Consider the following 25,608-nt stretch of genomic DNA (forward strand, 5'->3'; position numbering starts at 1 on the left):
CACACAAAAGAGCATTCTGTGTCTCTAGCTGACTGTCCACCCACCCCAGGGACTTTGCACTTGCTGTTCTCTCACCTGGAATGGCCTTTTTCCAGCTCTTCTCAGATCGCAAATGTCGTCCTCTCAGAGAGCTCCTCCCTGGCCTCTTTCTAAAATTGTGCCTCCCCAGTGGTTTCCCAGCTGTGCCCCGTGGAGGTTCTCAGGAGCTGCCCTGAGGGAAGGAAGAGGGAGGGGGAGAGGCCCCAGCCCTCTCTCCTCTCTTTGGCCAGAATAGCCCTGCTTTGATGTGAGTCCATGTGAAATTTCATTTGAAGAAAGGAGTCCAGTGATTTCAACATTTTTGAAAAGCACTGGGCTTATCCATTCCCAAGGGGACCTCAAGGTACGTCATTACAGGACTAAGCTTTGGACAGCAAAGTCCGATGGCTGCACCCACAGTTGCAAGTCTACGCCTTTGGCGGCAGAAGCTAATAGGTCTCAGCTCTCACTGCTGCTGGCCCAGGAAGGGGCCACTGACTCCTACTCAGCCCACCCGCCAGGCAGCCAGCCCCAATCAGCCAGCTGGTTGGAAGGAGAAATGCACCCTAATTACCCCTCTCTGTGCCAGGACCCGCGTTCACAGGGACCCAAAGCTCAGGAAGACCAGCCAGAAGAGAAGGCACTCCCCCTGGAGCCCCGAGAGCCTGAGCTTGAAGACCAGCTGGCGTGGAGGGACCAACGCCCTCCAGTCCCCTCGTGTGTCCCTATTTGCAAACCCCACCTGTGAGTGGGAAGGATGGACAACAGGTGGAAGGAACTACGTACACAGCATGTTTCCATCTGATTGTACAAACACACCACCTGTTTCCTTTAATGACCGTTCCCACTTCAAGCCCTTTCAGGACTCACAGCCACCTTGCAACCCCCCCAGCCCCACCCTGCTCACACCTGCCTGTGTCCTGCCAGCACCTGGTGGGCCGAGGACAGGGCCTGCTGCCCGCCTCATCCCCCGCCCCCGCCCCCCGCCCCCTCCGCTCCAGGCACAGCTGAGACTCGAGTGGGGGTTGGAGAGGAAACGGCTTCCGCCAGGCCTGCCAACACCAAATACAGCTTCCCCATCCACCTCCTCCACATCGCTGCCATCTCTAATTAGCGCTTCCCGCATTGCCAAATATTAGATTCCAGTCTCCCCACACCCCCCCACCCCAGGCTTCAGTTTCTCTGCTGGGGGCAACGTCCCCCTGCTTGACATCTCTTCCCTCAGCCTCTGAGCCACCCCTTGACCGAGCTTCATGCCACCTCTCTGCCCCGCTCTTGTCTCCTGCTGGGACTTCACCTCCTCTGGTCTTTGCACACTGGAGGTTCCCAGCTCCCCTCTCCTCCCGCGCCCCTCCTTCACCCTCTTCTCCGACTTCAGCTGCCACCAGGACACAACTGAGTCATAGGATTATGTGATAGTATGTGACATCCTATATATGTCATTATGCGTCCCAATCCCAGGGACACAGTATGGATGGTCAAAGTAGTCCCTGGCTACACTCAGGTTTCCAACCCAACTTCCCTTAACCTCTTGACTTCCTTATACTTGGAAAGACTTGCTTCCCGAGTAGAGTGACAAGTCCATCCTAGTTTGCCTGGGAGTCGGCGGGATGGGGAGTGTCCCTGGAATGTGGGATTTTCATCCTCAAACCAGAAAGTCCTGGGCTAAGTGGGACACATCAGTCACCCTTCCTACAGGCTCCCTCACAGTCCTCTCCACTGGGGTGCCAGTCAGTGGCATTGCAATAGTGACACAAGTTAATCCTTGTCAATTCAACCAGACATAATGCCTTCACCGAGGGCAAGGACTGAGACTCCGATGTCTGGAAGGCGCTGCTCATGTTAAATGCCGCGCTGGGACTGCACTGTTTGGGGGCAGCAAGTCTTCTGCCGCCCCGAAATGTTACCAAGCAACACTTAATCAGCAGCCCAATAACGGTCCTATCCCAGCACCACCGTACAGCTCAACTATTTTTAAGCAGCTTTTCGAGTTCTGGTGGAAACTTGCTGCTCGGCGCACCCTTGAGGACGGACTGCAGGTGTGTAGGGTGTGATCCGGCCCCCCTCACCACCCCCCACGTGGCGTCCGCTGTATCAGCATGCCAGGAGGGGAAGCGAGGATGTGTGACTCCGCCACCCCCCATCCCCCCACACAGGGACTGTCAGAGACGCCACGGCAGTCATGCCACAGCAGTGGACCCTATGTAGAAACAGCATCAGAACTGAGGCTGCAGATTAGGCAGCAGCAATGCTCTTACTAATTCAAGAGGCCATCGGCCAGGAAACCGAGGGCCTCGAGAAGGTTCTCCCCAAAATCCAGGCCAGTTACATATTGTGTACACAGGCACCTTCCCAAATATCTGTTCCTTATGTGACCAAGTGGTGCCCAAAACTTTACTGGAGCATAATTTCTGCAGCTTTCTAGGGCAGGAAGCCCATCTGCGTGACATTTTCTGCTCCTGGGAATGAGGAATGACGTCTGTGTATTCCCGGCCCTCCCACGTTCCCTTGTTGCTTCGCGGCTAAAGAGCCCCTGTTCCGACCTGAGCCCACCAGCTTGCTGCAAAGTGGTGGCTGCAGAGGTGCCTTCGTGGGCGAGCACGGCAGGGACATCTTGGGAGCAGCCCAAGTCCTCCCTCAGACACTCCCCCGTGAGTCTCTCTCTGATCTTTGAAACCATAAAGAAGCAAATCAGCAAACAGAAAAAGGATCCCTCCTCCTCCAACAGCAGCGAATGCATCCTAGGAAGCTGCTGTATAGGAAACCCTTCCTCTGCGGAGATTAAGTGCCTCGGTAGCACTGAGCTCTCAAGAGCTCTTTATAGCTCTGCTCAGACCTGCACGGAATATAAACTACGGTTGAATTATACACTATTGCATCAGCAGCAGCCAACAGGCGGGTCACGTGGGGTTTTTACATCCAAGGTGCCTTAGGGGTTCGTTGGGATGAGGCATGGAGTGGTGACAGGCTCCCGAGAACACACTGTGAGGCATGGCGCCCTGAGTTCGGACACAACCATCCATCATTCTGGAAACTGCAAACACTCCAGGCAGAGACGCTGCAGGAGCACCGCCACCCACCCCATCCCATCCCCGAGGTCATGTCTCCACGCTACAAGGCTGTTCGATGGCTGGGTATGATCAGGCCACAGGAATGCGACATCCCCAGCTCGAGCACTGAAAGGGACTGGCCCCTACATGCAGGATGGCTTCGGTTCTAAAGACAGTGCTTCCAGATTCCTAATGGAGAAACTGGAGTCTTATGCTTTGGTTTTCGCATATCCACAGGGTGGCCTCCAAATCTGGGAGCGCTGTTGTCATGGACTGAATCGTGTCCTTGCAAACTTTGAATGTTGGAGCCCTGAGCCCTGTGCCTCAGGACAGGACTATATTTGAGACAGGGCTGTTTAATAGCTAATAAAGTGCAAATGAGGCTGTTAGGGTGGCCCCTAATGCAAACTGACTAGTGTCCTTACAAGAAAAGATGAGGACACACAAAGAGACACCAGACAGCTGCGTGCACAGAGGGACAACCACGTGAAGAAGCAAGCAAGAGGGTGGCCAGGTGCGAGGGGAGAACACACCTGAGAGGAGACAACCCTATTGATGCCTTGATCTTGGACTTTCAACCTCCAGAACTGTGGGAAAATTAATTTCTCTTGTTTAAGACCCCCAGTCTGTGGTATTTTATCTTGGCGGCCGTAGCAATCTAATGCAGCAGGTGAATACATAATAAGTGGCTTATTACCATAACATAACAATCCATGATCAAAAAAGACCATCTAGGTTTCCAGACTTTGCAGCCACCCCATAGCTAAAATAGTCATCTAACATAGCCATATAAAACAATAGGTGGTGGCCATCTTCTGGTTTTTTCCCCATCTGGTCTTCCTCAATGTTATCTATGCTTATTCCCATTCAATACCCATCAATCCATTTATTCTTTTGGGTGTAGATTTAGATTTGATCATAAAAGCAGTGGCTCTTGTGGCCTTGACATCAAGGACAGAGCCTTTGCAAACTTGTGCAAACATCTAACGGGATAAACAAATGGAAGAGGGCATTGGTGGATGTCCACATGCTTTTTGTGGTGGGAGTTTACTGAGGTCAAAGAACCTCAGTGTCCAGTGACCTTGACTGGGGACACACATTTCCATTGTCCACCCAGTCTATGCAGAGTCCATGTAGCTACCCTTGATGGTCCAAGCCAAGTCTCATCTTCCAAGAAGCCTGCCCTAAGCATGCCCAGCATTACGATTATTTGCATTTTTTCTGAATCCACAAGACTTTGATGGTCTGGAACAGGCAACCTGACCATGAATAATAGCCATCCCCCTCTTGTTCTTTGTTTTAGTTAATGTTCAGCTAGACTGTCATTTTCTCCAGAAGTGGTGGGGTAGGAATGTCTCCTTCTATATTGCACACAGCACCAAGCATGAAACTCCATGTCACTGGGAGAAATGGACTTCCAGGCTATAGGGATTTCAAGTGAAAATATGGTCTGTGAAACCTAGAGGGAAATGAAGGTGACACCATGCTTGGTCCTCCCATCCATCCTCCTGTGCCGTTCTGTGACTGCCAAGGGGTTTGTGCACCTGCGCGTGTGTGCCCATGTGCGCCCACGCATGTGCTCACCTACCCCTGTTTCAGTGGGCACCTTGGGTTTCAGGAAACATTTTTATATTCACAGAAATTCAGCATCAGAATAATACGTTCTCTGCAGGATTATTTTGAAAAGCGATAATAATAAATGTGAAAAGCTTACATACAGAAGTTGAAATTGCTTTCTATATGTAAGGTATAATATTAGAAATGGAAGGCTTTGAGTGAGGGTGAAGAAAAATTGTCCCGGAGGACAAGAAAAAATGCAGCTGCTGTTTCCAACTCCATCACCCACTCCATTTCCCTTCAGCCCCGCTCTAGAGTAAATGCCACACCAGGAAGGAATGGCCCTCGATGGAAACCAGAGGAAGAGCTCACTCAGGACTCCTCATTCTGAGGATTTTGTTGAACCAGAACAACGACATCTGGGAGATCCCAGAATACCTTTCTGAGAAGGACCCACCTCAGAGGGGGCTCAGAGAGCAGGGGTCATGTGACAACTTTGGTGGCTTTGCAAAGAAGCTTGTAAGCTTGTAGCTCAACCAGGGTGGGTGAAAGGGAGAAGCCCTGATAGCAGTGTTGGGAATCACAGGAGTTGGGGACCTTTTACAGGTGCTGCAGAGCTTCTGACCTGGTTCCTCTGAAATATAGAGGTGGCATCTAGAGTTACCACACACCTATTTATTAAACATCTACTATACACTGGACTGTGACAGAGTCTTATTATTTTTTGTCTACACAGTAGTTTCCTTTCTTCCTTTTGTTAAAATACCTCCACCATTTTTTTTCTCATGGGAAAACCAATCCCAGATCACAATGAGTCATTCAGACATAGGCACCTGATGCAAGCCAAACCTCGGGTGTTGTATCTTCTGATCCTCTTGATGTTGTGATTATAGATGTGTGCATAGAGATGTGAATCACATATCTAGCTATATTTTGCCCTCCTGCCCTTGGATATTTCATGCTTCATGGAGCAAAACGTTGGGAAGATCTGAGGCAGGTAGTCCGTGGAGAGATATGAGCTTTCCCTATGGCAGGCACATACCTACGGGTGAGAAAGAGTCCTAGGAAGACAATGAATCAAGAGTACAACATCACATCTTTCTCAACATGAATCTTTGGAGCTTCTTATCCATCTGGGTCTTGGTTCAGAGCTGAGAGTTGGTGGGATCCAACTGGCTTCCTGACTAAACTGAGAGTGGCATCTACAGCTGTGCAGAAAGGAACATTCTCAAGCTGTGAAGAGTGAGCTTCCAAGAGTAAAGCCACTTAGCGCATGCCATCTTCCTGCCGCTGCTTCTCTTTTCTCTCCTCTTTCTAGGCCAACTCTTCCTGGTGGATGACAATGGTCCATAGAGAAAACCTGAAGAACCTCTAGGATGGAGGGTGATCTTGTCCTGGGTTTCTTGCTCGGGACAATGCTTGAAGGAATTCAAAACCTCCCGAAGACCATCTCTGACTGTACAGCTTCCTGGTTGCTCTGCTCATTGATCTTCCTAGGTAGTATACGAGGCGTTTGCAGAGAAAGCCACATCACCCTCCACGGCCAGCATGAAGCTGGCACAAGTAGATGTATCATTACCGACAAATTCCTGTCTTGGTAGTCTAAGGTTCTCCCGGCCCAGAGGTACACCAAGACAGCCTGCATCAGCTTCCTGGTAGGAGAGCTGCAGCCAATGGGGGGATATGCATGGTGGAAAGAGAACTCCACCAGGAATCAGAACAACTGAGTTCTGGCCTCATCCCTGCCCGTGAAATAGGCCAGGATCCCTCAACCATACAATACAGAGGACAGAACCAGATCTCTACAGTCCTTCCAGTTCAGTGACTCCCTGACTCTTGGTATTGGGGTAAGAAGGTGCCCTTCTCTCTGAACCGCTCTAGGACTGGTTACTGGTTATTCTGTCACATGTGAGCCACCTGGAAAGAAGTGACTGCTTCTCACCTCCTGACATGCACAGAAGGGCTGGTGGATGAGACCATTAGATGTCATTACTCAACATCAATGTGCATATGAGGCTCTGCTCTAAATTGCCTTGATCTTAAATGTGGAAGGATTGGGACCCAGCTGTTTAAGTATCTGGAAGAAACTGGCTCCTGAAAGAAATCTCTCAGGCTTCTGCCCTATCTGATCCAAGCCAATGCTATGTTAATTAGGAGGGGAAGAGGCCTGGGGTGGGAGTCAGAAGATCAGGCGAGCCTGCCACCTGGTCTGGTTTATGTTTCCATATGCCCGGCACATTTGTCAGCTTGGCCCAGCCTTTCTTTGAGATGTTGTCACTTCATCGCTGGGTCACTGAACACATACAGTTTTATATGGATCAAACACTGATATGTAATATTTATAATGTGGCAGGCATTGTTTCAAGTATTTTACCAATGTTAGCTCTTCTGATCCTCAAGGCAACTCTATGAGGTTTGGATGAGGGAAGTGAGGCACAGAGAGGTTAAGTAGATTGCATAAGGTCACACAGCAAGTATGGGAGCCAGTACATTCAAATCCACACTTCTGCCGCTTGTCATGTTGTCTCTTAATTGTCGTGCATGTGGATTGTCTCTGGTGCGGGACTGAAAGCAGAGAAGTCTCTTCCCCAGTAGGCCTCTATACCCTGTGGTGCTTAATGGGAGGGGAGCCTCTGTCATGACTGAATGCAGCCCTGAGGAGGTTCTGGGTGCCACACAGACTCACGGCTCAGGCAATAAACTCTTGTCGCTGAATTCATCAGAGAACTTGGAAAACCTATCACAACCTGTCATTACATGGCTTTGCTTCTTATCTGGGCCACTTAGATGGGTGAGCTCCCCTGGAGGAACAGGAGTTTTCAATGAGGCATAGGGTAGGGAGGTCAAGAAAGGAAATGAATCAAGATCATAGCACTAACTTCCTTTCAGTAAAACTCATTGTAACTTCCCAGTTGGCCAGAAGCTAAACCCAGTGGACAGAGGAAGCTGGTGGCCAGAACAGGATCTGCAGGAGCTTGGTGTGGACCCCAGCCCATCACAAGGGTCCTCCCTCTCACCAGCATCTCCTGGCTCATGAATGGGTCTCACCCTGGGCACCTCTGTTTCCTCTTTTCTTTTGGAGATTGGAGATCTTTTGGGGGTGATAATTACTTATCTTTGCTTGTTGAATCCATTCTCTAGTGAGAAAGGAGTAACAGGAAGGAGACTGACAGGACAAAAACATGCCAGCTTTATAAGGCCAGCATGGCAAATGTGGCCACATTCAAGTGCACCTGTACCTTCCTCCAGGCTGATATTTCGGGATGATTTGCCTAAGGGAACATTGAGGTTTACAAAGCAGATACACTCAGCCGAAAGTGTTGACTCCCACTGGTGAGCCTCTTGAGGTCGGCCTGGGGCCTTGACCCAGGGATACTGCCCATGTGGGGGAGCAAGCAAGAGCAGAGAACCCAGATGGTGCTAAGGCCCTAGGAGCTCAGCCTCTTGGTCCAACCACACCAGAGAAGTTGGTCCCCTCTTCTCCCTTGGGAAAGAGAGCCTTGAAGGGTAGCATATCTTCCTCAAGAGAGAAGCTTCCTACTTTATGGACCCTGATGGGAATGCTAAGGTCAAAGGAGAGAACACTGTCCAACTTCCCCATGGCCATACTAACATAGGGACAGGAAGCATCTGTGACCCAGAGGCTTCTGGGAAATGTGATTGCAATGCAACTTGTCTGAAAATGTTAAGAGCTGAGCCCGAGGGGGTAGTTTCATTTAATGAAGTGTAGCCTGGGAAGTGGTAAAATCTTTAAGAAGCTCCTAGGTTTTATTAGCGGGGATGGTGGGAAGGACACAGCTATTGGCATTCCTCTCTGGCCAGGACCAAAATCAGGGGGTCAATCTTACGCTTTACCTTCACATAAAGCAGCTTAAGCATTTTTAGAGAAAAGGGATTTTTTTTTTTTGCTTCATTCACAACCGAGTTTAGTTACACAGAGATATATAAAAACGGAAGTGTATTAATGACATGTGAAATCCTAAACGAGAAGGAATAAAGACTTGGCATACTGCTTCTGGAAAGTGGCCAACTCTTAGTGTCCATGCAGGTTCAGTTGATCAATGGCATGAAAGCCCTTTGAGGGCAACAGTAAGGGCAAGTTGACTTGCTTCTTCTTTTGGCCTCAATCACTAAGTCTCCTTGAGGCTGCTCCTAAGTCCCCAGTACAGAAAAGTCCTCTTTCTCTGTGGACCCACAAGCCCTCTGCTATGGCACCTGTCATCTGTCTCCACTACTGCCTGGGTGGCCCTTAAGGACAGGGACCATCCATGATCCCTGGAGACATCCCCAGGGACCATCCATATTTGTATGTCCTGGGTGCTACCACACAATTAGCATTCGGTATACATTGAATCAATGTTTAGTAAGTTGAACTTAGTTTGTAAAGCAGATAATTAAGAAATACAATACGGCTGTCTTCAAATATTTGAAGGATCATTGGAGGCAGATGGTCTTGACTTTAATTTATGTTACTTTAGCAGAAAGGACCCAAGTCCAAAAAGTCAAAGTTACCAGAAAACATATTAAGGTGGTTTGTTTTACTTTAGAGAGGGAGACCATATAAGCAGGGAACAGGGGCAGAGGGAGAGAGAGAATCTTAAGCAGCAGGCTCTATGCTGAGTGTGAACCCTGTTGTGGGGCTTGATCCCATGACCCTGGGATCATGACATGACCTGAAATCAAGAGTCAGACATTTAACTGAGCCATCCAAGCACCTCTCAGGTTTAAAATAAGGAAGAGCAGGGGTTTCTGGGTGGCTTAGTTGGCTGAACGTCTGACTCTTGATTGTTTTGGCTCATGTCATGATCTCAAGGTTGTCAGATTGGGCAGAGCCTGCTAAAGATTCTCTCGCTGCCCCTCCCACTTTTATGTGCATGCTCTCAAATAAAAAAAAGAGCAAAATGACAACTGGAGAAGCCAACAAGAAAGCAGCCCCCTGTCCCATGAAGGCTTTGACCCAGAAGGGAGACAGGAAATAATCTAGATTTCTGCTCTCGGGATATTCATAATGAGGTGAGTGCCATCAAAATGGTACAAAGTGATGTCTGAGTTCAGAGGCAGAGTTTGGTTTTAGTTAAACTGATTCAAAAAGTTTCTAGAAGATGCTGAATGCGTACTGAGCCTTGAGGAAGTAGAGGCCATCAACAGGCCTAGCAGGATGGCCTGAAGGTGGGCAATGGCAAGTGCTCTGGAGGAAGCACAGGATATGTGACTGAAAGGGAGTCTGAGGCAAGACTCTGGCCAATGTTCAACTCCAGGCTGGCGCCGCTGACCAACGTGGAACCACAGAATGTTTTCACAGAGCAATGACGTAGCAAGAGGTACATCCTTATTTTATTTATGTTTTTAAATGTTTATTTTTGAGAAAGTGCAAGTGGGAGAGGGGCAACAAGAGAGGGGGACAAGGGATCTGAAGCAGGCTCTATGCTGACAGCAGAGAACCCAATGTGGGGCTTGAACTCACGAACTGCAAGATCATGACCTGAGCCCAAGTTGGATACTCAACCAACTGAGCCACACAGATGCCCCAAGAGGTGTATTTTTAGAAAGGCAGAGTGGCATAAAGGTTGAATTAAGTGGGAAGTAGAGAGATGAACATTTATGTAATACTTCTCCTCTGCTATATGCTTTTCCTGTATATTATTTCATTTCATCCACACCAAAGCCATAGAGGGTAGGCAGTGCTTTTTCAGTTTGGCAGATGAGAAAATGGAGGCTTGGAGTTTGGTGACTCAGTGGTGGGACAGAGATATCTACCAAGGTCTAAGTGACCAACAAACACTGCCTTAGTAAGAAGGCACTTGGGGAATGGATACAGATAAGAAAGCCACACAGAATATGGCAAAGGAAATATTGGCAGATGTTGACAATTGCTGCTAAGGAACAGGTGACACTGGAAAAGTGAACAATGACTCAGAAGCGACCAGCAGATTCATGTGCTGATAAAGGCAAGAAAAGCAGCTCATTTCATTGGGGGAAAGGAAAGGACAGAAGCTGACATTTGTCAGGCACCTGCAGTAAGCCAGGCGCTTAGCACATATGCCAGAAACATAAAGTACATGGGCACCATACACAGAGAAAACACGTTTGGTCCCAGGCATGTTTGAGGTTCCAGAAGGGTGAAGATGTCCAGTGAAGACTTAGAAACATGAGGCTGGAGCTCATACCATTTCCAGTATCATCTGTGCAGAGATCATTATCCCCACGAGAGTAGATACTGGTGACAAGGAGGCATGTTTGTAGGAAAAAAAGAAACACTGAAGTTCAGATTTACAGGTAAAGCAAAGAGCAAAGAAAACAGAAAAGGTACAACAAAAAGAATAAGTCATGAGTGAATTGTCATGGAAGACAGAGATGAGAGTCTGAAAACAGAGACAGGTAAATCCATCGGAGGTCAGACGAGGAGGCTCGAGGCCAGGAGACAGGTAGAACCACCAGGAGGAAGCAGGGCTCCAAGAAAGCAGCTTCTGTGTCATGGTGGGAACAGAAACCAGACTTCAAGAGATGAGGGGGCTTGGTGGCAGAGCTACAGAAGTAATAAGATTATTCTTTCTGCTACATGAGCCTCAAGCTTTGTCTTTGGTCTCAGAGCGTATGAAAAGGTAAGGCCCTCAGCCAGAGACTCATTTTCCTATTTCTCTAGGAAACATGCCTTGAACAGAATCAGCCTCATCTTCTCTGCCCACCCCTGCCCTAAGCACAGTAGCCTTCATCTACCATGACAGGTCTGTATGGAGTCGTCTCCTACTCTATCAGGTGATGAGCAGCCTGAGGGTCATAAATGTGTCAACAACTTAATTTTTAACTGAGAGAGAGCACTGCATGGCAGGAATAAACCCAGGCTTCGGAGTAGAATAGATTTGAGTAGGAATCCTTGGTCTGGGAACTACGTGATTTGGGGCAAGGTACTTAAACTCTCTACGCAAGCACTGGCAACTCCGAAGAAGATAAGAGCCATTGATAAACTGAGCACACGTGAGCAAAACTGTAGTGAGGGCTCATTACAAGCCAGCCATGTTCAAGGTGTTCCATTTCTTAGCTACTTCTTAGCACAATCCTAGAAAGCAGGTACTACTTTGTAGATGGTGAAACTGAAGATAACCTTCATCACATCCGGACCTAAAGCTATTGGTAACACTTTAATAGAAGTGACTCCCTTCATGGCTTCTCTACCCCTCTTCTCCTGCTTTGTCCCCAAATGAACACCTGCCTGCTGCTGGTGGTGGCAAAGAGGACCCCTCTGCCTCGCTGGTCGGGGCGAGGAGGACCCCTCCACCTCCGGTATAAACGAAGGCTTGCCAGCAAGCCTGGCTCTTCCTCGCCAGTTAATTACTCAGGCTGTTGCTCTGTCCTAGGGAGGCTCACCCAGTATCCTTCTCTTTCATTCCACATGTCCCAGGAACAGAAGAGAAAGAGTAGGTATTAGTCTGAAGACCTTAGTTTAAGGCTCTACCATTTACTTAACTGCCTGACTCTATACTTGTTCTCCAGGCCCAGTTCATGTTCTACAAAATGAGGGCTGATGGGAAGATGCAAAGAAATAATGTTTGAACAAGATCTACCATTGATACAGCACACATGTTCTGAACTGTGAGCTCTTCCCTTCCCCCGTCTGTCTCTGCCACCTACCTCCCAAGAGGGTTTGAAGGTCCACTGAGACCACCCCCTCCTTTTGGAGCCCTGTGAACTGCAAGTGTCACCCAAATCATAAGTGGCTCCCTTTCTGCCCTTTTTGGCGTGGCCACCTCTTCCCTAAGGGATGCTGGATGGGTAGATTAAAGCCTCCTTATCTTCTTCTGAAAATCCAGACACAGAATTCTTTCGTCTTTAACATTTTTCAACTTAAAGGTGTCCGTCATTGAAAGGAAAACAGCTCTTTTGTCACACCAATTGGCCTTGGTATCTGATTCTTCTCTAAGATTGTGAGCAATCCCAAGGCACTGAGTTTTGTTTATCATCTGCAGTACCTAGTACCCTAGTACTGGGTGGGTACTTAACATAACAATTGGTTGTTTAATGCATCATTTGCACTAACCGGGATCTAATGGTTTACTAACATGGCAATGGCCCCCCTCTTTTACAGCCGCATCTTGGACACCCTTGATCTTCTGATGGCTTCTATAGATAGGGAGAGTGTATTTTCCAAAGCGCAAGTCAAGGCACATGATATGGGATATGATCTGATAACAAGAAAGTGTATTTGAAATCAGGAGACTTCGAGAATGTCTGGGAGGTAGCACAGCTTCACACAGGCCCTCAGTCTCCAATTATTTTATACTTGGGAATAAATGCACATCATTACCCACCTGTCCCCAAAGTTCAAGTTCTGTTAGAATGTAAAGGATTCCTTTATCTCTTGGGGGCCACCTTCATAAGCCCTTTCCAGAGTAATGCTTTAGGGCCTCTGGAATCACTCTCCCCCTGGTATGCCCTAGGCCTTCAAGGCCATCACCACCCCACCTTCAATGGTACGGAGGACTGAACAGATCAGGCTGGTCAAGCTCCTCCCCATCCCATCCACAAGGTCACACTCCCTGGGTTCACAGGTGTGCCTGCCCGCCCTGCCCCCCAGCTCACTGATCCAGGCCAGTTCAAGTCAGATCTGGGTTTCCAGACAGAGCAGGGACCGTAACTCCTGGGTTCACACAGCGCATCTCAGCCATCCAAGTCGTGGGAGTGACACTGGGATGGGGGGAGGGGCGTCTGGCTATTTCTGGTCCAGCTTCTCACCTGTCCTTAACCGCCCAGGGCAGGAGAGAGGTAATTCCTCATTTATACCTGGCTCCTCCCTTTTGTTTCCCCAAGAGCAGCTTTTATGTCCACGAGGAGGGGTCTCTCCATTTATTTTGGGAACCAGCGCTTTTCTTTGATTTATGACTCATTTCAAGAGCCAGAGGCTTGCCTGACAAGTTCCCTTTCTCTGAAGCTTGCACACCTCTGTAAGAACATCCTAGAAGAGCCATAGGGATGGAAGCTTTTGAAGCTGCTTTAGAAATTACCTAAGTTTCCATGGCAATCAAGCACTGTGAAGTCACCACTACATTCTGGGTCTTTCTGTTTACACCGAAAAGGCTGTTGGAGAAATCTGTTCTTTCTCAACAACCCCCCATTAATAGAGATGGTCCCAGCAATCCTGCCCTCTCTCTCTTCTCCTGCCGGCCCTTCCCCCATCCCACTATTGTTAACAATCCATCAACTGCAAGCAAGGACCCCAATTCAGTGCAATTATTATTTCTACCCCAGGAAAGACAGGCTCTTGTTACCATGAGAGGAGGAGATGTCAGTCTCCATAGCAGACTCTGGACTATGCTCATTGGGTAATTCAGACATGTCTGAGCATATCTGTGTCGGCAGAGGCAGGCCAGCCAGGAAGGCACCAGGCTGCGGAGAAATCACTCCTTCTGAGACAACTCCCCGCCATCACCCACTCAGCATAGACCCTGAATAAAAACCATGCCTTACTGTCTAGCGTAAACCAACTTTACTATTCCCCATCTCCTTTACATGTCCCGGTCTGTCCTGCCCACATTGACTGATTTTTTTAAAAACATTAAAAAAAAATGTTTATTTTTGAGAGAGCAAACGAACGAGCATGAGCAGGGGAGGGGCAGAGAGAGGGGGAAAGAAGATCTGAGGCAGGCTTTGTGCTGACATCAACGAGCCTGACATGGGGCTCAAACTCATGAACTGTGAGATCATGACCTGAGCCGAAGTCGGGTGGAAGCTCAACCGAATGAGCCACCTGGGTGCCCCCGTAACTGACTGGTTTTGATTGTTCGTTACAGGAACTTCACAAAAGATCCATCAACTTCCATTGAAAACATCGACAGTGTGGGCTCTTAAGATTTTTTCAATCCTGCTGTTTCCATCAATTCTAGACATCATCAGTATTTTCAACCAGTCTTAATCAAACACCTGCACTGCAATAAAGGCCTTCAAGCAAACCTCTAATTCTCAATAAATTCTGACCTTACCTTCCTGCTCTGAGACCCTCCCACTTTTGCAAGGTGCTGTTCTTCCTTACTGCAGTAAGCAAGAAACTCAGCTTAGTCTTATTAGTAGGTTGTGTGGGCAATGTTTGGGGAGCCAGCTTTTGATCTAAGGAAAGGGGAACACATGTCTATGTGATTATTTGGTCGTTAAAGAACAGGGGTGATTTTAAGCACAGCAGAATTGGCATGAGTCAGGGAAAAGAAGGCACTGTAAGCAGAACAGAGCAAAGACCTGATTTCTCAAGACCTTCTGGAGCCCCTGCAGCAAAGGGTGGCCATCCCCAGGGCTCAGGGAGTGTGAGTGGGGGACAGTGATGGAGGACAGCTGGCTCCCTGGGCCTGCAGCCTGTGCAGTTGTGTGCCTGTTTTAATGTTCTGTCTCTGCTGTCACCATCTTGAAATTCTTAATGTTTAAATAAGGAGTCCCAGATTTTCATTTTGCATTAGGCCCCACACATGATATAGCTGGTCTTGGTTGTGGTGGGGGAGGGATGCTTCCAGATGTGTGACAACACAACATTTTCAAGGGCATGACAGTCCCCTTATCTTACCTGGCCACCCTGGGGCATGGACACCATGCCCCCACTCAACTGCCATGGGAAGTTGAAGAAGTTCTAGCTATCAGCACCCCAGAAGGAAGCCACATCACTGATAAAAGTCACATAATATCAATGATCATCCAGGGGACAACCCCAGGGCCATCTATGAAATAGAAGGAAGGCCAGAATGAGGGATGATGCCTCCTCAATCATTCAAACCCATTGTCATTGCCTCCAGGGCCTTACATCTGCTTTCTTTTGGGAATACCTCCATCTCACTCTGTTCCTGTCACAACTGTCCTCTTGCTTAATTTTGCTTAACTTCCTTGGACCCAAGAGGCTCATTTCCATCCCAAGTCCCTTGCATCTGCTGTGCTTTTTGCACAAACTGATCCACTAAGTCTCCCCAGGAAGACTTCCATTCAATGGAAGAGGAAGGTGTCCACTGAAGGCCCACCCACTGCCCCCTCATTGGAGCAATGCCCCACCACTCTCTTCCTCCCTCCCAGCTTTCTTTTTCTACCCAGGTCCCATCATCTGGCAACATATTATATACTCATGGTACTTGCTCATCTGCCCCTACAACAAGAATGTAAACTCCATGAAGACTTTGTCTTCTTCCCCACTCGAGCCCACGTGCATAAACAGTGCCTGTCACAAGATAGGCAATCAAAACGTATTGAAAGAATGAATAAGGAAGGTGGTGATTAGTCAGAGAAGCATGATCTGTTCAAGCAATTTTATCTGGATCATCTACAGCATGTGTCTCTGCATGGTGTTGGCAGTGATGGTATAGGACTGCTCAGAGAAGAGCGTCATTGAAGGTGGTTGTTTAAAAAAAGAAGTAGTGAAAACAATAATATCTAAAAATCTTTTTGAGAACAACACTAGGCATTGTCTGAAGTCCTTCACATGGGTGAACTCTACAATTCTCACAACCACTATGCTTCTCGTAGGTACTACCATCAGTCCTCTTTATAGATGAGAAAATGGAAGCAATGCATGAAAGGTGGTTAAGTAACTTTCCTAAGTCACAAGGCCAGGCCAAGGCTCCTTTGGTCCTGGACTAGTTCTTCATGATAAAATCATCATTCCGCCTTTTAGTTTGGATGATTCTACTTCCCGAACAGGGACTTTAGTTAGGTGGCAGGGAATGGAAGGTGGCTCATGGGCATGTGAGCACAGGGACATCCAAGAGATGAAGGTTGGTTCTTCCCATGAGATCTTGTAGATAACGTCACCAACAACCCTACTTTCCACCTCCTTCTAGGGTCTCCTTTCTGTCTTAGCATTTCCTTCTAGGAATTTAATGACAAAGCACCCCCTGTTCTGGAGAATATGTTGCACTGTGGCTTTGCTCAGTATTTGGTGGGCAGGTTGTAGGCATCCTGACATGGCCTTCACTGACCAGATTTGGGTTTACAGGACCAAAGCTGCTTACTGGTCTCCTCTCAAGTGCAAATCTATAATGGAGGCAAGTCCCATTGGGTGATGAGGATGGAACTCCTTTGGATCTGTTCCAGCTCTTCAGGTGAAAATAAAGCCCTCCTGCTGCCAGGGTTGTTGGAGTGATTGATCCTGGCCACTCATTCTACATTCTACCTAAGTGTGTAGGTTACCTCTTAGTCCTCCTGGCAATGTGTCTCCTCCCCCAAATATCTTTGTTGTGAATGTAATTAAATCAATTGCTAATAAATATTCAAATATGCACCTTCCAAAAGGCAAGACTTATTCCAGGGTATGAAGTAGTTTGTGAATCTCCACTCAGGATTTTACAGGAAAGGTTGTAAGACAAAAAGTTAACAGGAGAGTTGTGATGATCTAGTGAAATCTCACATGAACCTATAAAAGCAGGGTATGTAAATGGGTTGTATGCCCTTGTTTGGTCATGGTAGATTATAGATACTTCTCTATTAGAATGGACTTCACTTAGAGCACACATATAACAGTAACAGCTACCATTTACTGAGGGTTTTATAAGCTTTGGACCATGAGTTATTGAATTCATTCTCTCCTCCAACTCAGAATATCTAATTTACATGGTCTCCCTCTTCTTATCCACGAGTCATGAACTAATGAGCCACAGTCATGAAGTTGGAGGCCCAGTGCCTCTGGGACTCATAGAGATGCAGTCGCAGCCACATTTCTAAGTAATGGGGACAGTGCGGAGAGGCTGATAGGAACCCAGGATGCTGTTGTACTTTATGGACATCCCCCAAATCACCGCCGAATGGCAACGGTCCTCCAGAAAAAAACACCTATTACCTCGGATTTTCCATTTTAGGCTTGTAAGTTCTCAGAATTGCTGGGCCTTTATCAAGGTTTTTGTCTATCAGAAGAGGGGTATCTGGGGGTTAACTGTACAGCTGAACCACTTTCCGGTGAGCCTGGAGGAGGGGGTGACATCTGGCATCGCTGGTCTGCAAACCACGGCAATCACTCAAACTTGATAGCTTCAAGCTCCTTCAGGGCATTGTCTTCGCTCCTCTTGACTGACTGGGAAGATGGAAAAGGCCACCCTGGTCACAGGTGGTAGGAAAGGACCTTTAATGATTTCCTTTTCCCATTACCACCTGTGCCCTCCATTCTGGCCATGATCTCCTCCAGATGCCCCTTTGTGCTTTGAGAAGGGAGGAACAGAAAGGGAGCAGAGCAAGATCCTGGGTCTGGCACCTGCTTAGGAGACAGCCTGGAGCCACGCCAGGGTGGGAAGATGGGTGTGCGGCCTGGGTTCAGGCGGACCTTCAATACAGGGCTGAAAGCCCACGCAGCAGGATGGACTGCTGTTGCAGGCCAGCTCCAGTGCCGCTGCCCTCTAGCTGGGGGGCCTGGGACAACAGACGCAACTACTCTGATCTAGAGACACAGATGGTGGACCACAGTGGATGGTCTCTAAAGTTCTTCCATTTTTAACACTCTTGAACCTCCATTAAAGGAAGACACAGGTCTCATGAATTCATGTACAATTCATACCCTGCTTCCAAAGGGAACTTAACACATATTATAACAGAAGTACAGAGACCTTGGGACTGTTCAAATAAAGAGAGAAAGAGGATAAGGAACCCCATGGGAGGGGAGATTAGACCAGGAGCAGAAAATAAGGCAGGGTACTTTGTTCAAGGATAGTTTTTCCACCAAGACAAAATACTTCCTCACTGTTACACACAATTCACTTTTGCAATGCAAGCATTCAACAGCTGTGTGCAGACACTGTTCCCAACTCGGGGGATACTTTAGAGAACAAGGTCAACAAAGTTCTGGAGCTCGTATGTTAAGTAGGAGAGAGAGGCAATGGACAAACACACTGCAGACACCCCGTGCCCAGAACTCGGAGTCTAACACCATTCTCCAATAAAAGGAACCAGGCTCCTTGGGGAAACAGCTCATCCTAGGTCTGGGTGGGAAATACACAAGATGAGCCTGGAGCACCTTGTGGTGGCGCCAGAAAGTAATCGGAGCTCAACGCTTCCCCCCCCCCCCCCCCCCCCCCCCCCCCCCCCCGCCCCCCGCAACCAAACCAAACCAAACCAAACCAAACAAAAAATAACAACCAAACCCCACACTGATGTCAAAGAGGCACAGGGCCACCTGAGAGAGCTCCCAATGGCCGAAACTGGAACTGAAGCATTAAAACAAACCTAAACTTGAATTATCAACCAGAGTAAAAAATTAATATCCACAAGTCCACACGGATATAAATAAATGAATCAATTAACAAATGGAGAAGAGAGGGGTGCTTGGGTGGCTCAGTCGGTTAAATGTCCAACTCCAGCTCAGTTCATGATCTCGCTGTTTGTGGGTTCGAGCCCCACATCGGGCTCTGTTCTGACATCTCAGAGCTTGGAACCTGCTTCAGATTCTCTGTCTCCCTCTCCCTCTGCCCCTCCTCCACTCATGCTCTGTATCTCTCAAAAATAAACATTAAAACATTTTAAAAAATAAAAAAGTCTTAAAGTGAAGAAGAGAGACAAACCTCCCTTGTAGAAGAATTTCAAATAACTTAAGTAGCTACTCCACCCTAAAGGAAAGGGAGTCTAACTCCTCAGTCCTCAGGGGCTGTGCTGTGCCGTGCCTGGTGACATCCTTCCAAAGAGAACAGTATGAACAGAGGGGAAAAAAGAGTGACAGCAGTAGAGAAATCCCCACACACGACTTCAACCGGGTGATCAGGGGCAGCATCATAAATCACGTGGACAGGTTGTACTTTTAACACAACGTGATGACACTTGACCTGCTCATTTTTTCTTCCCAAACCCACTGCCCAGCCTAATCATGCACAAAAATCAGGCAAGTGCCAGCAGAAGGGCAGACTGCTCTATGGATGGGCGGGGCTCTGCGGAACTCCTGAGGTCATTAAAAACACCCACAATCTGAGAAATGGCTACAGTGCAGGGAGCCTAAGGAGATGTGACCACTAGCTGGGTATCAGGTAAAAACTAAGAGAAGCTGAATAAACTATGGACATTCGATCATAAAAATTTATCAATATTTATTAATTGTAACAGACTATGTTAATAGAAGTGGAAACCACGGGCAGGGACAGAGAGTAAATGGGAACTCTCTGTAGTATCTGCTCCATTTTTTCATAAATCTAAAAAATGGATCTATTAAAAAAAAGATCTGAAGGTCAGACATGGAGGAAGTCAGGTGCTCATTCCTGGGGGCCCGAATACGCAGGCTTCCCCAAACTCTTCAGCTGCAGGGAAATGCATCCTGCCCACGACCCTGTGAACCCTGGGACAGGAGCCCAGGCTCAGAGGAGACCCCACCCCTGCTTACAGACACCTTGACTGCAGTTTTGTGAATCCCGGAGCAGAGAACCCAGTTACACTGTGCTTGAAATTCTAACCTGTAAAAACTGTGAGATAACATGTGTTTGCTTTAAGCTGCTAAAGAAAATCAACCAAAACCACAACACAACAACGAACATTTCAGAAAGTTCTGAGTGCGCCGGAGAAAGCCAAATCAATGAAACTGTAGAGAGTGACTGGGTGGTGTCACGAATTTGGGTGGTCACGGAAGCCCCCCTCTTGGGGTGACTTTTAAGCTGGAGTCCGAGTCTGAGGAAGGAGCCAGCCAGGGGGCCTGGCGGGGGAGAGCGCTGTGAGCAAAGGCAGCAGCCAGCCCCAGGGCAGTGAAGCCCTGTGTGCTCCAGGAGAGAGACAGCCGGGGCGCTGGACTGACCAGGCAGCGGGCAAGGGAGGTTGGGGGGATAGTGTGAGCCAGCTGACATGGGGCTTCCGTTAAGGACAGAATGTTTGGGTATCCCCAGGATTCATATATTGAGATACTACCTCTTGGGGTGACAGAATCAGGAGGAGGGGATTTGGGAAGGTGATTGGGTCACCAGGGTGGTGTCCTCATGGCTGGGATCAGTGGCCTCATCCAAGAGGCCCCACAGAGCCCCCCAGCCCCTTCCACCACACGAGGATGCAGTATGAAGGCGCTGGTCTGTGAACCAGAACGCGGTTCTTCCCAGACCCTGAACGTGCCAGCGCACTGATCATGGACTTCCCATGCATCTTGCAGATCTGGGCCCTGCGGTGGCCCTGAGGGTGGGTGCCCAGAACAGGAAGAAATCCATTTCTGGTGTTTCTAAGCCATCCGGTCTCTGGTAGTCTGTTACAGCAGCCCAAGCTGGCTAAGACTGCTTTTACAAAAGGGTAATTTGGATTTTATTTTCACTTTGACTGGAAGCCTTTGGAGTACGGAGGGCAGATAAGTGACATATCTGACTTACGGTTTAAAAAAAATTATGTGACCTCTGTGAAGGGCTGATTGCTGGGTGCCAGAGTGGAGTCACGGCATCCAGAGAGGAGGCTCCAGGACTAGCAGAAAGCTCATGGGGACTTAGACCTGGGTGGTGGCAGAGAGGACAACGTCCTCCAGGAGGGTGTGAGAGGGGGTGCGGCGGGGGCGGCGCGTGGGCTGGAGCGCACACACATCTTGCAGATCTGGGTCCTGCGGTGGCTCTGAGGGTGCCCAGTGGGTGAATTACAAGCAGCTGGAGCAGTCCCATGCCCCACCCCCCGCCCCGCCATGCTGTCTTTTCCCCGTGTCATCTTGTTCCTGTGGTTCTGAATACCACCGATGACTCATCAGGACACTCATCGCTGGCAGTCGCTTGTACCCAGTTGGTGCTGTGCCATTCTGGGCTAGCTTCTCTCCCGGAGGCCCTGGCAAAGGGGACACTGGATCCCACCCACCGCCCCCAGCCCCCTGGCCCGACTAAGTTGCCCTACTTAATTAACTGCCTCCTCTGCACTGAGCGTTAATTAAACAGTTTGCTGCTAGTTCACAAGGTGAGGGGACCCTCTCTTCCACCAGGCGCTAGTTAAATCTGGACAGAGTCGGGCCCGGTGGGGGCCATCCTCCTTCAGACTGGAGCAGAGAAGAGGCTGCTAATAGAATTCCCCTGGGTTTTTTGGTTTCGTTTCATTTTTGTTTTGTGTTGGCCCTGGTGGTTTCAACTAACATCAAGTGAAATTCCATCTTTGGACTCCTGACTCCAAATTCACCTTTCTCATTCTTGCTGACCCTTCTTTTTCCCCCTGTTCACCACGCCCCTGCCTGGCCAGCCCCGGCCCCACTGCTGCCGTGGGTCCCCATCAGCTGCTGTTGTCGCTCGGTCTAACCCTTGGGGCACCGCCTGCGCTCAGGACAGATGCTGGAATGCCAGTGTGGGGGAAAGCTAGTGCTGTGAGGCCTTGTCCGGCCCCACAGGGCTATAAACACCTGTAGTCTGAGGGACTGATCGGCTAGATGCAGAGGTGGCTGTCACTGGTAGTGGACTCTCCGAGCACATCAACAGCCTAACCCTAGAAGGTTAACTTCCAGGGGACAGGGAGGGGCTGGTGCTGAAAGGGCTCTTTTTGACACACAGCGTTCTGTAGGTCAAAGCATCTTTGGGGGTTGACACCCAGGCCTCTCTGCGGGGCCCTCCGTTGAGCAGGGAGCAGGAAAGGACAGCTCCTACCCCTGAATCGGCTCCCTCCCTAGCTCCCAACCAAGCCAAAGTCGCAGGGTCAGCAGAGGGCAGCTGCCCTGGGCACCTGGCCCCCCGTGGCTGTGTCTGGCCTCGCTGGAAGGGACACTAACTTGAGGCAGAAGAGAGTGCTCTCCCGCCCTCTGGAACTTCAGCCCCCCAAAAGACCACTGTTGGAGGGATCCGCTCTTAGTGATTTTGTCCTTGCTCTCCCCCATCGGAGCCTGGCCCGATGTGGTAGACACCACTGCTCTCCCTAGCCTCTTCTGGGAGGGAACAGCTCTGCTTATGGACACAAATAGCAAAGCTCTGGGTTGCAGGGAATGAGTTAACTCCAACCAGGGCAGTGTCCCAATCAGCAAGAAACAGTTCTTAGGACAGCACCCTCTCCAAAGCGCTTCTCCATGCTAACAGTTTATCACGAACTAGGATTTCGCTGTAATAAAAAAAAAATACAGCGTGTGTCCCAGAAAGCAGATTTCGCGGAGCCCCTCCATGGCCAGGACTCGGGTAGGCCTCCACAGGAATAACCGAAGCGCTGTTTGGGCACTTGCCTGTCTCTTGCCGCATGAGGCTTTGAGAAATAGTCATAGAGGCGTGGAGCGGAGGGAAGAAAGAAAACAAACCATGAGAGGTCCCCGCCAATCGGCTCATCCCTAGAAGCGTTACATTTTACAACTGGAGAGAGCTTTCAAGTTGAGCTATTCCTCAGGCTGTCACCCGTGCGTGCCCAAGTCCTGCTTGGACTGCTCTGCGGTGGGGGCCCAGCCCGGCACCAGTATTTTGAAGAGCTTTCCAGGGACTGAAGTGTGCAGGGCCTGAGAACCGCGAGGCACGAGGTGAGCAGGGCGCTCGTCCACTCTGAGGGAGGTGCCTGACTCATCGGTCCAAGCTTTCAGACTGTCCTCCCGGAGCCCCAGGCTTGCCCGTCGTGGGTGCGGTTCCAGGCGGCCCTCCTCTGCCCCTCGCTGTCTGCCCCTCGCATTTTCCAGGAGAGTTCTCACCCACGGTCTCAGAGGAGCAGGAAGCGCCCCTGACCCCACCCTGGTCACAGCCGTCGGCCCAGCCATTGCCACTCAGTTCTGGCCCGTTTACCGCCTGACCAAGGGTGTGTGATCTGGCCAGAGAGGATAATGGACCAAACACATGATTTCTCTCTCTCACTCTCTCATCCTGGAAGCTGACTTGAGCTGTAGGGAAGGAGCTGCCACAGTCCCGGAGACTAGGCACACCGAACAGGTTGTGAGCTGTGCGCCTGGCCTGGGGAACCAGTGTGCGTGGCAGGAGCCGCCAACACCGCAGAAGGGCGGGGACGAAAGAGTGTCGGCTCCTAGAGCTCCAGGATTCTTGCTCTGCCTGCGGCCTGTTTGCTCAGCTTTTCTCCGATTCCTGGGAGACCTTCCTAGAGCCTTAGAAAAGCCTCGTTTTACTGGAGCCTATCTTTGTATAACCAAAAGCATCCTAGAGAGAACACTCACTACAAACAGAGCTGCTCCGCTTTTTTCTTTGTACATTTCAGGGTCTGTGGGAGATTTCGACTGGAAGGTGGACCCAAAAAGGTCTCCACTGTGGCTAAAACAGAGTGGGGGGGGGCTAAGCCTGACCCCTGCTTCACTGAGGACACAGGCATGGAAAAAGGACGGGCAGGTCTTGGGGGCCTATCTCCAAGGGAGACCAGAAGGAGGGGTGAAGGGACTTCTAGAGAGTCCCCCTCCCTCTCTCCCTCATGACTGCAGGCACAGGACATCGGACTCTGGGGACAAAGGGTTCCCGTTGGCCTGGGGCACTCTGGAGAATCCTGTCATGCCTTTGGCACAGAATGGCTGTGCTTCGGTGGTAAAAGGGCCAACTGTCAGGTCCCACAATGAATCCTGCAATTCTCTCCCTTTCCCAACCGACAGCTCACTAGCCCCCAGATCTCTCTCTGTGCACCCAGAGGGCTGGCTACTACATTTCCCCAGGCTGACCCACCCCTTCAACTCCCATCTCTGCTCAGAAACCAGAGTCAGGGCCCTTCACAAAGGGGACCTGAGCAGGCCAGGAGCATGTGGTGCTTACAGTCTAGCTGACACCATTTCCGTATGTAGGAGTCACTTTCCTTTCTTCCCATCAATACATCTGATTCCTGCTACTCAAGCCCAGCTCTCCCTCCACCTAGCTCCACGAAGTGCATCAATCCACTTCTTGCGGAGTTAGACGGGGAGGAGCGTACCGATGGTTAGCCTCGGGTCTGGACTGAGATGTCAGGGAAGACAGGCGCATGCGGAGGGTGGGTCACCTTTGCTCCGCGTGGGCTGGAACCTATTCCTGCTTCGCCATACAGTTGTCCGTATCTCTAATCCTTTATAAGGACACTGGATCTGTTCAATGGCCACGACACTAGCAGAGAGTCAGGCAGACAGATATGACAAAGGTCTAGCCAGGTCCTACCACCCTTAGGGTTCCTTATTTGGAAATGGTAGCAGAATTTACGACTCATAAATCAATGGGGAGGACAGGCTTTTAAACAGGAAACTGCCCAGGTAACACCTACTTCCCACCTCAAAATCCAATACCTGCATAAAATGCCCAAGCATTTTCTGAGTTCATGCTTGCCCCCAGTCTGAAACTTCTCTTTCAGTGCCATCGCCACACAGTCTCCCACACTAGGCAGTCAGCCCCCCCAAAGAGCAGACGACCAGATCATATTAGCCTTTGCATCCCCAGAAGCTGGAGCAGCGGTGGATGGCTAAGAGGAACTCAAACCATGTTTGATGAATGAATGAATGAGTGTCCCCTCGCCATTCTCCCAGAATCCCGGGAGCCAGGACCTTGGCTCCCAGCAGCCCCCCAAGCCTGAGGCCTTACCTCCCATGAGGAAGAGAAGCCCTGCTACATACTGCATAAGGCCCCGGTCCCAGCAGCAGCCCAGCACGCCGATGATCCAGCCGAAGAGGATGATGGCCACCGCCATGCCCATGAAGCCGGCGGTCATCCTGCGCAGGTCTGTGGGGAAGCAAGTGGGTAATGGTTAGCATAGGAACCTAGAACTTGGGGTCAAGGTGCACCCTGGCCACAGGCAGAAAGGGAGAGGGTAGCACACTGCAGTGAGTGGGGGACTGGGAGGGGGTGGCAACATATCCTTTTCAGACAAGTTTGCATAACTGAGCTTCTTTTGTACAGGAGAGAGAGCCCCTGGCGGAAACCATCGTCAGGTGCAAAGAGTATGCCAGGGGTGTTTGGCTCACAGGCACAGGAGAGACTGCCATCACAATTGGTGTCATTTCTTATGCACCTTTGTGCCAGGTGCAGCCCTGTCCTTCCCAAATATCTGGCTCAACTGTCTGAGACAGTAGCCACCTTTATTCTTGTTTGAAAAATGGAGTCAACTGCTGAAAGCCATACAGCTAATGAGCAGTAGCAGAACAGGGCATCAAGCCCAGACCTGGGTGGCGCCTAGGTGCGAACCAGGGCACCATTCCCCTCTC

The 25,608-nt window shown here is 49.6% G+C and overlaps 1 protein-coding gene across 1 annotated transcript in view; it reads right to left on the reverse strand.

Moving 5' to 3' along the window:
* TMEM178B (transmembrane protein 178B) overlaps positions 1 to 25,608 on the reverse strand; it is a 346,410-nt gene that overhangs the window by 6,141 nt on the left and 314,661 nt on the right. The window contains exon 3 of the mRNA XM_029922516.1: positions 24,989 to 25,126. Within this exon, the coding sequence (XP_029778376.1) occupies positions 24,989 to 25,126 (138 nt within the window). The remainder of the gene's footprint in view (positions 1 to 24,988; positions 25,127 to 25,608) is intronic.

This window comes from Suricata suricatta, chromosome 2 (assembly GCF_006229205.1).
Source record: "Suricata suricatta isolate VVHF042 chromosome 2, meerkat_22Aug2017_6uvM2_HiC, whole genome shotgun sequence".
In the NCBI taxonomy this organism is placed as follows: Eukaryota; Metazoa; Chordata; class Mammalia; order Carnivora; family Herpestidae; genus Suricata; species Suricata suricatta.